The sequence below is a fragment of the Pristis pectinata genome, chromosome 15, assembly GCF_009764475.1.
Source record: "Pristis pectinata isolate sPriPec2 chromosome 15, sPriPec2.1.pri, whole genome shotgun sequence".
NCBI lineage: Eukaryota > Metazoa > Chordata > Chondrichthyes > Rhinopristiformes > Pristidae > Pristis > Pristis pectinata.
This window is the reverse complement of record NC_067419.1, coordinates 20398702-20412727: the sequence shown is the minus strand read 5'-3', so window position 1 is coordinate 20412727 and position 14026 is coordinate 20398702. Positions and strand designations below refer to the sequence as shown.

Genomic DNA, 14026 nt, shown 5'->3' with positions numbered 1-14026 from the left:
CAACAATCTCTTAGTAAATGAATATAATGTAAAAGAAAGGAAAGAAAAAGATTTATTATATAAATTTCAAAAAAACCAAATCAATAAGAAAAATTGTAAACAATATAAACTAAAAAAAAATTTCCAAAAAAAACAAACAACAAAAAAAAAGAAAAAAAATCTGGGCTAAAATTTCTCAGTAGAAACAGAGCAATATTATGTCGTCAACTCTGTTCCTCCAAGTTGGAAAGTTATTGAAAGGGGATCTACATCATGTGGAAATATTGAATAAATGGACTCCAAATATCCTCAAATTTAAGCGAAGGGTCGACAGTACCACTCCTAATTTTTTCCAAGTTTAAACATGATATAGTTTGAGAAGGAGACTTCTATATGGCAACAAGCTCAGCAGTGGCTGAGGATGAGCTGTTCAGGCAAACAATGAGTGGAGGAGACAGCAGTTTCCATAACATCCAACAGGAAGTAATATGAGAGACTGTAGGATCAAAGCATTCCGTCAACACCTGGAGCAGTGGTGGTGCTGCTGGCTAAAGAGAAGTGATGAAGTTGTGTGTGGAAGAAGTGCAAAATGGAGAAGATAAAAGAAACCTGAAATTCCAAAAGTGAAGCAGAAAAAAAACCTAATGTTGGAAATGTAAGATACAAGATTCGAATGGTTGATGAACTGAAATTGTTGTATTTGGGGCAGTAATATGCAATGTTTCAAGATGAGGTGCTGCTCCTTAAGCTTGTGTTAAGCTTCATTGGAAGATTGTAGGAAGCTAAAGAGAAATCAAAGTGGGATGGGGAATTAAAATGACAGGCAGTTGGAAACTCAGGTCTTATACCATGGAAACAGGCCCTTTGCCCAACTTGTCCATGCCAACCATGTTGCCCAGCGATCTAGTCCCATCTGCCCGTGTTTGGCCCATAGCCCTCTAAACATCTCCTATCCATGTACTTATCTAGATGGCTTTTAAACGTTGCTAATGTGCCTGCCTGAACCACTATTTCTGGCAGCTCATTCCAAATACGCACCACCCTTTGCATGAAGAAGCTGCCCCTGAAGTCCCTTTTAAATCTCTCGCCTCTGATCTTAAACCTATGCCCTCTTGTTTTTAGCACCCCCTCCCTGGGAAAAAAGACCATGTGCTTTCACCCTGTCTATGCCCCTCATGATCTTATACACCTCTAACAGGTCACCCCTCACTCTCCTACATTCCAGGGAATAAAGTCCTAGTCTATGCAACCTCTCCTTGTAACTCAGGCCTTCCCAAGTCCAGGCAACATCCTGGTAAATCTTTTCTGCATTCTTTCTAGTTTAATAACATGTTTCCTATAAGAGCATGCCTAAAACTGTGCACAATACTCCAAGTGAGGCCTCACCAACATCTTGTGTAACTGCAACATAACTTCCCAACTCCTATACCCGATGCCCCAACCAGTGAAGGCCAGCATGCCAAACGCCACCTTCATCACCCTGTCTACCTGAGACATTGCTTTCAGCGAACTATACACTTGTGTTCTGAACAATGGTGTCCTGCAAAGTGGTCATTCAATCTGCTTCTATTTTTTCCAGTGTAGAAGAGACCACATCATGAACACCAAATGCAGTGAACTACATTGTAAGTAGTACAAACAAATCACTCCTTCAACTGGAACAACAAAAGAGGAGGTAAAAGAGCAGAGGAGGTAAAAGAGCAGGTGCAACCTGTAAGTTTTCTTTACTTAAAGTATATTCTGGAATAACTCCTAGATGGGCACCTGAGTTAAGTATCCAAGAATCAGTGAGAAAGAGTTGAATATTACAATGGAAATACACCAAAATATATCTACAAGTATGAATTAGTGTGGTATGGTTAACCTTCTCATTCATAATTTTGCTAATTGTGTGTTATTGCAATTATGTTTGTAACATTTGTGCCTCATGGTTGGACATTGGGAGTGCTGTCAAACAATTAATGTCAGCAATGGTTCAACTGGATACACTCTTGCCTTGAGCCAGAAGGTTCTGGATACAATTACCATTCTAATGACTTGACCATAAAAATCTAGGGCAACCTTTCCTGCAGCACAGAGAGAAAGCAACACAGAAGTGCTGTATTTTGGATGAAACCTGAAACCAAGACCCTCTCTTTGTAGGAGATTGCCATGCACAAATTGGCTGCAGGATTTCTCACATTACAACCATGACTGCTTTTTGCAGGTATTTCATTAACTGTAGGCACTTGGGCCATCCGAAAGGCTGTGAAGGGCACTGTTAAAGTGCAAGTTCTTTTTCTTTTACATGTACAATGACAAAAAGTGGACTAACATTGGAATGCTTTCTCTAACATATCGCTTCAAAGTTTGCATCTGAAAATATTAACTCTACAAAATGTTTGATGACTTCCAGTATGCCCAATGCCTCCATTTATTATTCCCTGCTCTTCATTTTAATAGGGAATATTAAACATTTGTGTTAGCTCTGAATTTGACCAAGATGCCTATATTCATTCTTTTCTATTTCCTCTTACATGCATGATTGTCCAGGTTCCTCTGTTATTGGGGGATATAGGGCTTTTTTTAGGCCCTTCCTCCACCAGTTCATATCTACTTTGTACTGTTTGTTTTGTCATCAAAGTAAAGCTGTAGTGCCCTGTAGTGGCAGTTATAGGAGGAGAAGAAATTCTATAGAAGATATGTACCTCCATGTGTCATGTTGCTTGGCTACATTCAATATTCTAAAACTGTATAAGAGGTTCATTGGTCAAAAGTATTCTAAAAATTTTATTTGCAAAATAGCAATGTGACAAGGTTTTCAATTATACACTGTAGTTTAAACAAGTGTCAGACGTGAATGGGGTTGTGTAAACATGCAATAGTAGAGTTGTAAGATTGCAAGGTAGACTTGACAGCCATTTTGCGCCTTCATGTCATCTCCTGTCAGACATGCTGCACTGCTAAGCTTTTAAGGACTAAAGCTCCAGCCAGTTTTCCATTAAAACTTTTCAGAGGCTTTTTGAGGTATGCCAACACCAACTCTCACATGTATACTCTGCTGCCTTCATTTTTTTACCCTGGCTTTCACAAGGTACTTTTTCACACGCATGATATAGCACTCCTTTTTTAAACAAGTTGCAGTTGGTTGAATATATACCTCTATAGACTGCTGCTATACGAAATATCCCTCCTTCCTATTGACATTCCCTCAACATTCCCCAACCTTGGTGGAGCCCCAACATATGGTCCACAATTTATGGTTAACCAGAGAAGATTCTTCTTGTCCCTCCTAGATGAATATCTCCAAACATAATATTCACTTTGCTGCCATGACACAGCTTCAGTTTCTGCTTCCTGCATGTAATGTCACTACAATGGGGTGCTTCCTTCAAAATGCTCCAAACTAATGAATTTTATCTATGACTCCAAATACTACACCCACAATAACCAGGTCTGCAGCCATTCACTTACTATTAAACAATTTACTCACCAATAAAAGTTCCAGTTTTCATTTTCTGAAACCTGGATCCAGCCTCTTTTTTGAAAATTATTTACGAGCACAGACTTGTCAATATCCGAAACCCATTTTAGTTTCCCTGCCATGGGCTTTTGAAGCACTTGAACTGCTGCAGGTTCAGTTAATGCTGTCAAAAATAAACAGAATGTTTAAAACTAAGATGTGTATATAAGAACATAAGAAAATAAGAGCAGGAGTAAGCCACTAAGCCTGTCCTTTATTCAATATGATCATGACATATCTGCCCCAGGCCTCAGCTCCTCTTCTGTGCCAGCTCACCTCCAGTGATCTAGCCTCCACTACCTTCAGGGGAAGAGGATTCCAAAAATTCCCTACCCTCTGTGAGAAAAAAATCCTACACACATGTTTTAAATGATGCTCTTTTATCTCATAACTATATCCCTTCCTTCAAGAGTCTCACTGGGAGAAACATTTTAACATCTATCCTGTCATGCCCCCTGAGGATCTTATATACTTCAATAAGATCACCCTCATCCCTGTGAACTCCAGAGAATACAGATCTGACTTTTTAGTTGTTCGTGACAGGGCAACCCCCTCATTCCAGGAATTAACTTAGTGAATCAGTTCTGAACTGCCTCCAGTGCTGGTGTATCCTTCCTTAAACAAAGGGATCAAAACTGTACACAATACTCTAGGTGCAACCTCACCAACACTCTATGCAATTGTAACAGTACTGCTCTATTTCTAAACTCCAATAAAGGCCAATATGCCATTTGCCTTACTAACTATTTGCACCTGTATGCTAACCTGTTGTGGTTTATGCACAAGAACACCTGTGGTGTTGATGTTTCTTCAATGATTTTTAAAAATATATCCTAAATAATTTTGGCAAGATTTCACTCCTAAATTCATGTTTTATTATTTGTTCTTGAGTTTATATACCACTATGGAAGATTGAGAATTTGAATTCAGTTTTACAAATATGGAAATAAAACCAGATGTGACTCCACTTGCATGCCAACGTGCTTGACTCTTGATGTGTTTGCCCTCTGAAGTGGCCTTGCAAGCCATCAGTTATATTAAAGTGCTGAAGGAAAAAAGCTACCATCACTTTCTCATTAAGCAACTAGGGATAGGCATTAAATGTCAGAGTAGTCAGTGACACCCATAACTTAAGAGAGAATAACCAGGGATAAAAAAAACATTGATCATTGTGAGCCAAATGGAACGTAAATTGCCAGCTGAACCTTGTATCACAGAAGCCATAGATTGTGGATTCACATCCTAGCCCAGACTCTGAGCACAGAATCTGGGCAATGCAGTCTGAAAAGAGTGTTGTTTTATCATTTGTAGGAGATATTAACTCAAGGCCTAGTTGGATGTAAAGGATTCTATGGTATTACTTAAGTAAGAGGAATAAATTTTCCCATGCCCCAGCCAAATTTTATTCTTCAGTCAACGCCAATAAAACAGATTGATTTGGATTTTGCACAGAGAATAATGATGAGGCTAATCAGTGATCACTATTATAATGGAGTTCATTGGACCACAGCTTCACTCATCACCCCCACATAGTTAAATGCAGATATTCAGAACCTAGTGTCTAAGTTACACTCTCCTCCACACACTTCATCACAATGGTACTTGTTGATAGATTTGGTACTGAAGCAAATGAAAAGCATGAGGTTATGAACTTACTCATAAATTACCTACTAAATATGCCAGGAAAAGTTAGGGTTGGTGCATTTAGGTGTAATTTTTTAAAAAACATGTTAAGGCCTAATTACTGTCAAAATCCTTCCTGACACTGAAAGTTTGATTTTATAAGTGCAGAGTACCATTCTTTTGGAATTTAATCGATTTTAAAGTTTTTAAAAAATATTGAAAACCTATTTTTATAGCTTTGTCCCTTTTACCTCTTTTAATCCCATCTTTCTTTCTCTTATTTTGTACATTGCAGTAAACATACTATAGATCCTGGTATTGTCATGTAGAGGTTAAATTAGAAAATCCCATTGCTGCAGATCAGTGAAGTAGTCCATACAAGAAGGCAGATGACTATGCACAACAAAATGCTTTGCAGGCATTGGTGAGCCTGCCACACAGCCTAATTCAATGTCAAGGAGCATGGGCTGGTTCATTGCTGAATGTCCAGAACAGCATGGTGTCACAGCTGATAGAGCAGCTGCCAAAAAGCTCCAGCGACCCAGGTTCTATCCTAACCTTTGGTGCTGCCTGTGTGGAATTTGCGCATTTACCCTGTGATTGCATGGGTTTCCTCCAGGTTAGGATAGGATTGGCGTAAAACTAGGTGTTTGATAGTTGGCATGGACTCAGTGGGCTGAAGGGTATGCTTCCATGCTATATCTCTCTATGACTGATATCTAAGGGAAGGAAAGATGCAGAATTGATGGATGGGGAATTGGGGTTGCAATTACTAGTATTGCACTCTAATTTGTTCCTGATGGATAGGCTAGGCAGGATCATCGTCAGTGTATAAATTAGCAACTGTGAGTGTAGAATCAACTAAGGAGTGGTTTCATCATCATCAGTATCTTTTTGTTGATCCTTTGCTGCTTTGGCAGGCTGCAACTCTTGGGTTACTTGTGTTGTGGTGAGAGGAAGCCAGGGCCGAGGAAGTAAAGGGCTTCCCATCCTGGTCATTCTCTCTTCTCCCTCCTTCCATCAGGCAGAACATACAAAAGTTTGAGAACATGTACCACCGGGCTCAGGGACAGTTTCTGTCCCACTGTTATAAGACTCTTGAATGGACCTCTTGTTTGATAAAGAATTTGTGATCTCTCAGTCTGCCTCATCATGGCCCTTGCACCTTACTTGACTACCTGCACTTCATTTTCTCTGTAAATGTAACACTATATTCTGTTATTACTTTTCCTTTTGTACTACCTCAATGTACTTATGTATGGAATGATTTGTCTCAATGGCATGCAAACAAAGCTTTTCACTGTATCTTGGCACATGTGACAATAATAAACCAATTATCAATTACACCTTTTACAACCTGTGATTCAGAAAAGAATGTGGATTGAGGGGAAGTGGAATGTAGGAAGAACAAATAGATTATGTATACAGATACCATCATATTTAACGCATTGGCTCAGATGCTGGCTATGCCCTCAGCAACTGCCATCCAGTAATGGCCAGGACTGTCTCCTCTATTGATTTGGACATGCAAGTTTCCTGGTTGGCTTCTCATTTCAATGCTTCAGTTCTGTGGACCTGAAATCTAAGATATGCTGCAATATTTTTATTACTAGAATGCCATTTGAATTATAGTTGTGACTAAATATGTAAAACCATAAGGCCAGCTGAATATTCCAAGGTAGTGTAGCATCTTCTGTTAGAGAAAAGGATATTTGTCACTGGCATGGAATCTGTTGAGGTTATGTGGTTAACAGGGGTGAATAACTAACAAGATCATGCAGCAGGGACTTGAGACACTGAACAATGCTAAAAGTCTGTACGGCAATAGAGCTGATTAATGTTGGGTATGAGTAATGGAGTCCTAGGGTGATACAGCATGGAATACGGGCCCTTTGGCCCAACTGATCAAGTTGCCTAACTGAGCTGGTCCCATTTGCCTGATTAATTGAGATTATTGGCAAATGAGTAATGGAGGTGTTTATTGATTAGTGTTTGAGGCCAGAGGTGAGTTGAAAGGAAATGGCATTTGATGATGGTTTCACCAGCCTGGAACACATGGGTGAGGCTGGTAAATCTGGCAAAACTGCATCCAATGCAGCCCATCCCCACTGCTTTCTAAGTATGTGCTAGGAAGGCCTCCTTAACCCCACCTCCCCCCCCCACCCCACCACCACCACCACCCTGTCCCGACCCCACTGATACAGACCATTTCTTCCTTTCCACTTTCTCCTTTAAGGCCTTTGGTGAGGCATCCGAAACCTTGCAGCCTGTTTTCTCATATATGTGATTCTCACTGTTCCCCAGATCACATTCATTTCCTGTACAGCTATCTATGTTTGCTGTAGCAAAAATGAACCCTGTTTAAGAGATACGGACAGTGTACCTTTAATTAGTGCAAACTAGGTTTAACTGGGGCTAACACTCACAATGTTAAAAGGGGAACAATGTATACAGGATGTTTTGCACTGAATGCAGAAGTTGTTCAAATGAACCAGCAGCATAAGTTGCTATTTATAATTTATATTAATAACTGATGAAAAACAGAGCGTAACATACTCAACTTTGCTAAAGATAGTTAGGTGGAGAAATGAGTTGTGAGGAGGGTGCAAGAAGTCTGCAAATAGATGTAGGTAGTTAAGTAAATGGGCAAGAAGGTGGCAGGTGCAATATAAAGTGCAGAAATGTGACGTTACCTACAGAATAGAGAAACAGAATATTTTTAAACAGGTGATAAGCTAGTAATAACTAGCAAGAATACAAACACGCAGGAAGCAATTAGAAAGACACATAGAACCATAGAACAATACAGCACAATACAGGCCCTTCGGCCCACCATGTTGTGCCGACCTTTAAACCACGCTTAAGACTAACTAACCCCTTCCTCCCACATATCTGCCTATTTTAAATTCCTCCATATGCTGACCTAACAATCTCCTGAACTTGACCAACAACTCAGCCTCCACCACCACCCCAGGCAGCGCATTTCCATGCACCAACCACTCTCTGGGTGAAAAACCTCCCTCTGATACCTCCCTTGAACTTCCACCCATTACCTTAAAGCCATGCCCTCTTGTATTGAGCATTGGTGCCCTGGGAAAGAGGCGCTGGCTGTCCACTCTATCTATTCCCCTTAATATTTTTTATACCCCTTATCATGTCTCCCCTCATCCTCCTTCTCTCCAATGAGTAAAGCCCCAGCTCCCTTAGTCTCTCCTCATAATCCATACTCTCCAATCCAGGCAGCATCCTGGTAAATCTCCTCTGCACCCTTTCCAACATTTCCACATCCATCCTATAATGAGGCGACCAGAACTGGACACAGTACTCCAAGTGTGGTCTAACCAGAGTTTTGTAGAGCCTCATCATTACCTCGCAGCTCTTAAACTCGATCCCACGACTTATGAAAGCTAACATCCCATAAGCTTTCTTAACTACCCTATCCACCTGTGAGGCAACGTTCAGTGATCTGTGGATATGAACCCCCAGATCCCTCTGCTCCTCCACACTACCCAGAATCCTGCCATTAACCTTGTTCTCCACCTTGGAGTTAGTCCTTCCAAAGTGTACCACCTCACACTTCTCCGGATTAAACTCCATCTGCCACTTCTCAGCCCAGCTCTGCATCCTATCAATGTCCCTCTGCAATCTTCGACAGTCCTTCGACAGTCCTTCACACTATCCACAACACCACCGACCTTTGTGTCGGCTGCAAACTTGCTAACCCACCCTTCCACCCCCTCATCCAAGTCATCAATAAATATCATGAAAAGTAGAGGTCCCAGAACCGATCTGAATGCACTCCCTCCACCACAACCCTCTGCTTTCTACAGGCAAGCCAATTCTGAATCCACATGGCTAAGCCTCCCTGGATCCCTTGCCCTCTGACCTTCTGAAGAAGCCTACCATGTGGAACCTTGTCAAACACCTTACTAAAATCCACATAGACCACATCTACTGAACTACCCTCATCAATCTTCCTGGTCACCTCCTCAAAGAACCCTATCAGGCTTGTGAGGCAAGCCCTTCCCTTCACAAAGCCATGTTGGCTGTCCCTAATCAGTCCATGATTTTCCAAATGCTCATAGATCCTATCTCTTAGAATCCTTTCCAACAGCTTGCCCACCACAGACGTAAGGCTCACTGGTCTGTAATTCCCTGGACTATCCCTACTACCTTTTTTTGAATAAGGGGACAACATTTGCCACCCTCCAATCCTCCGGTACCATTCCCGTGGATAATGAGGACTCAAAGATCCTAGCCAACGGTTCAGCAATCTCCTCCCTCGCCTCGCGAAGCAGCCTGGGGAATATTCTGTCAGGCCCCGGGTACTTACCTGTCCTAATATTTTCTAAAGGCTCCAACACATCTTTTCTCTTGATATCTACATGCTATAGAACATTAACCTTACCAACACTGTCCTCAGCGTCATCAAGATCCCAAAGACCCCAAGGCAAAAAGTCTTCCACCTGAAACGTTAGCTCTGTTTCTCTTCCCACAGATGAGGCCTGACCTGCTAAGTAGTTCCAGTAATCTCTGTTTTTATTTTACGAAGCGAAATAGTATATTGGCCTTTATTGCGCGGGGGCTGGAGTAAAACATTAAGGAAGCCTGACTGAGGCGGTATAGGTCTGTGTGCAGTTTTTGTCTCTGTAAGACTTTATCCTGTATAATTGGGCTGCCGTGCTTCCTACAATGCAATAATTGGCTATAATGTGCCGAGGGATGTCTTGAGCTTGTAAAAGATTGTATCCTTCTCACTTGCACTTTTTAACGAGCTGTCAGCCAATCTAGCTCCTCAAAAAATTGCAACAAAACTGAATCTTCAACTGCCATCACCCATCTTGCCCTGATGTATCCTGACACAAACACAGAGTGCCCCAATTGCACGGTCTCTCGACCAGACGCAACAGTGGTTATACTGCAGAAATATTCATCAGCTCCATGGGTGCGCCTGGTCAATGAAACACCGCTTGAAAGATTTCGTGAAATTAATGTTCTCATAATCACGTCCTTTCATTTTTCCTCTCCCTCAGCCCGCTTCTTTGATGCACACACCAATCCCAGCATTGTTTTAAAATTCTCCATTGCTTCATGAATTTCGAAGGCAAACAGTTGCTTACTCCGATCTGAGGAGAATTGTCTCCGGAATTTGCCAAAAACCAATATCGGACTTCACTATAACCCCCTGGGCAAACCCTACCTGGATGGGAACACCGGAAAAGCTGCAGCGCAGAAACTTTCCAACGTGCAATTTATGGGAGTCGCTTGTTTTTCATTCGTATTTGAGGCTGTCTCCTGGCAACCAGCAAAGCTGAGCCGGGAGAGGTGGATAGAGCATTGCTGCAGAATTGTCAAAAAAAGCTCTGTAAACTGAAAAGCAGTAAAATGGATTGAGCTCAGGCTACTGTATTTACCTCTTGCATTTGTGTTGTTTCTCTGTTAATTGGCATCATTTAACCTTATTTCAATGTTTCACTTTTTGGAGACACAGGAGAATGCAAATGCAGAAATCTGGAGCAACAAACAAGAAGCTGGAGAAACTTAAAAGGCCTCCAGCTTGCTGTTTGTTGCCTTCAATTTTTTGGACCTGATAGCTATTTTTTCTTAAATTCTCTTGGAACTAGTGCGACGGTTGCTGAGATAACCGCTTCCTCATCTGCGGTTGAGTTAACCCCAGTATCCTAGATACTACTCTGTGAAAGAACTATATTCTATCGGTGAGATCTTCGAGTCTAGGTTACCAGTTTGGAATGGTAGGTACAACCCTCGAGACTGTATGAGAAGGATAGAGACTTATCTCAACGTGTCGACATAGAACACTCTCCCTTGCACTAGGAGAAGGTAGTAGGTCTAACTGTGGCCTCTAGACACAGCAGGGAGTAATCGCTATAATCGACCTCGAGCACCTATTTATCTAATCCAAAGATACTTCAGTCCTTAAACTATTTGTATAAAATATACTTTGTTGAATATGACTAATTTGGATATGTTCAATGATAACAATAATAACAAGGCAAAGCAATCAGAGAATAAGAACTATGCTCTTCCTCTATATTATGGACTACATAGTAAGGTAATTAATTAGCATTACTTACAGGGTCTGTAGTCCCTTGAGACACAAAGTCTTGAAGGAGTCTTCCAGAGGGTTCAGTCGTCGATCTTGTAGATCAGCTGAAGTGTGTCTCAAGGTGATCTTACAGCCCTTTAAATACTATTTACTAAGGAAGAGCTTAAGTCATTTCTAGCATGCTGTGGTAACCCAACAGCTGATGTACTAAACAGAACTCTGTTATGGTAGACAGACAGTGGTTTTTGAAATAACCACAGTTACATGCAATATCCTTATTTCTAAGTAATACACGCTTAGTTAAGTATTATACGAGCAGTTATCATCAACACATCACATTTTGTTTATCCTATCTGTACCTTTTCAGGTCTCACAGTCTAGATACCGTCACATTAGATTGCTGCTTAAATTATAGTTATAGATGAATGTGAAGGAACATTAGGACAAGCAGAATAGCTCCAGGACCACACACACGGAAACATGTTGTTGTGAAGGACACATTGCATTTCTTCTTTAAGTTATTATGCCTGTCACTGGAATAAGGGGACTTTTAGAAATCTGGAACTCAGTAATTAAATCTTTCTCTGATGCCAGGCGATTTTATAAGTTGCCTTTCTTTTAAAGCTAACAACTTCAGGAGAAAATTTGACTAAATTGCAGGAATATTTCTCAAAACAAGTTTTTGAAAGCCCCACACTGCAGTAAAATGTGTTTTTTGCATCATATTCTTTAGATTCTGATTATTTTGAACTGGCTTCCTGTCATGTGCCAAACCCAGGTTGCTCTATTTACTTGCCAACATTTCAAAGGTATGCATTGGTTTATTTTAACCGTATTTCAAACTGTAGTTTATTCTTTGTCTCTATTAGTGACACATCCTTAAATTAACAACTAAAAGTGTGAAGTGCCACATTGTTAGCAAAGCCTGAGGTGTTTACATTTGTGGAATGCAGATTATCAATCCCCATCTCCCCAGACAGAAGAGAAATAGAAATCTCGTGATCCTCAGTTTTCACCCCACTAGCCTCTGCATCCAGTATATCATTCTTCGACACTTCCACCAGCTCCAACAGGATCCCACCACCAGCCATATCTTCTCTTCTCCCCCACCCACTTTCTGCTTTCCACGAGGAACACTCGCTCCATTACTCCCTAGTCTGGTCATCCCTTCCCATCCACCCCTCCTCATCCCCTGGCACTTTCCCCTGCAATCATAGGACGTGTAAAACACCTTCCCTTCGCCACTATCCAAGGATCTTAACAGCCCCTTCAGAAGAGGCAGAGATTCACCTACACCTCTTTCAATCTGGTCGATCACATTCAGTGCCCGCAATGTGACCTCCTCAACATTGGCAAGACCAAGCTAAAACCAGACAACCATTTTGCAGAGCACCTGCACTCTGTCTGCAATGGTCATCTTGAGCTTCCAGCTACATGTCATTTCAAATCCTCTTCCCATTCCCACACCAGGAAAAGGGTTCAAGCTTCCTTGAAGAAGTGCAACGTTCCTACCGGAATTGGGACCCATGACTGCTCATTCACAATTCACCAGTCTACCCTATCAGTCCCACCAGTCCCATCTGTGGAAGAGTCTGCACATTCCACATTGGCCTCATTAGCCATTTTAGAATCCCAAAACCACAGTGGAGGCAAGACATCCTCAATCCCAAAGGACTACCGAAGAAGAAGAACCAGAAGAAAGAACATTAAAGTTTTTGGAATTGTGGAAGGATGGCAAAATATTTTAAAATTGATAAGGAGGGTAGAGATTTCAATGGTTTAAGTGGATGGTGATATTTACAATATGACAGGGAACTGGTGGATTAATTCAAATCATTTATTCAAATGAACAATAGATGCTGATATCAATATTTCAATGTACTACTAAGTTTTAACATACATACTTTCTTCAGGCTGTTCTCATTTACCTTTGTTTCTTATGACTTGCTTTTTTTCATTTAAAGAGATAGTTTTTTTGGTCCATGTGAAAGGTAGGATTTTTTTCTCAAGAATAAAGAATTGGCAGAGCTGTCAGTCTTTTTGGTTTCAGTCAAAAATTTTCATGCTTCCTTTAACATGATTGTTTCAAATTCCATTCATTTACTTTTGATGTTAAAATATTTTCATTTCATTCCTTCTTGATTTATGAAAGTGCTCTTTCATTCTAAAAGGATGTAGAACTTTGATTCCTTGATCAAAGAACTAAGTATGATCTCACTGTTCTTCAACGCATTAGGTGAAGCCACAAAATCAATATGCTGACATGTTCTATTATTCAATTGCCCACAAATATTTCAAGGTATGGTCTGGATTAAAGTAAAGCAAATAAGACAATAATGCACAGTTTCACCAATACAATTAGTACAGCAAAACCTTCATGACAAGTGAGTTTTTCACATCTGACCAAATAATTTAAAGTGCTTAATCAAAGCCCTGTATATGCAGCAGAAAATCAGATCCATAGCCAAGTCTTCTTCTTACTCAAGCCCTTGGGGTTAAGGATGACTTGCTTCCATTCTATTTCTGTGCATTCTCAAGTGGCTGCTGAGGACAATGTAAGATCCATAGACTCTGCCGCAGGTGGGGTCAGAGATGCTTGATGCATGAGTAGGTAGATAGGGAGGCGGTGCACTCCTTCCACTGTTTTTATTGGATTTCTTTGTGCTCCCAGTAAAGGGACTCAAGTTTATCAGTACCATTCCCAATACTTCTTCCTTATTTCATTCCTGGCAGGCTAGCAATTCCCACAAGTCAGTGAGGATATTATGTTGTTTCAGCAAGGCTCTAGAACATCATATTGGCATTTCCTCTGTCCTTTTGGCATACTGCTGGCATGATGGAGTTTTGAATGGTGT

General features: G+C 40.9%; 2 protein-coding genes across 3 annotated transcripts in view; one reads left to right on the top strand and one right to left on the bottom strand.

Moving 5' to 3' along the window:
- The window catches only part of LOC127578359 (polyglutamylase complex subunit TTLL1-like), a 30161-nt gene extending 26597 nt beyond the window's left edge, over nt 1-3564 (bottom strand). The window contains exon 1 of the mRNA XM_052030298.1: nt 3452-3564. Within this exon, the coding sequence (XP_051886258.1) occupies nt 3452-3564 (113 nt within the window). The remainder of the gene's footprint in view (nt 1-3451) is intronic.
- Nucleotides 1-14026, top strand: part of LOC127578361 (bcl-2 homologous antagonist/killer-like) — an 81561-nt gene that overhangs the window by 30347 nt on the left and 37188 nt on the right. The window contains exon 4 of one of the 2 annotated variants that reach the window (XM_052030302.1): nt 1559-1671. The exons of the other annotated variant lie outside the window; for it this stretch is intronic. The gene's annotated coding sequence lies outside the window, so the exon portion shown is untranslated. The remainder of the gene's footprint in view (nt 1-1558; nt 1672-14026) is intronic. 2 annotated transcript variants of the gene reach the window in all.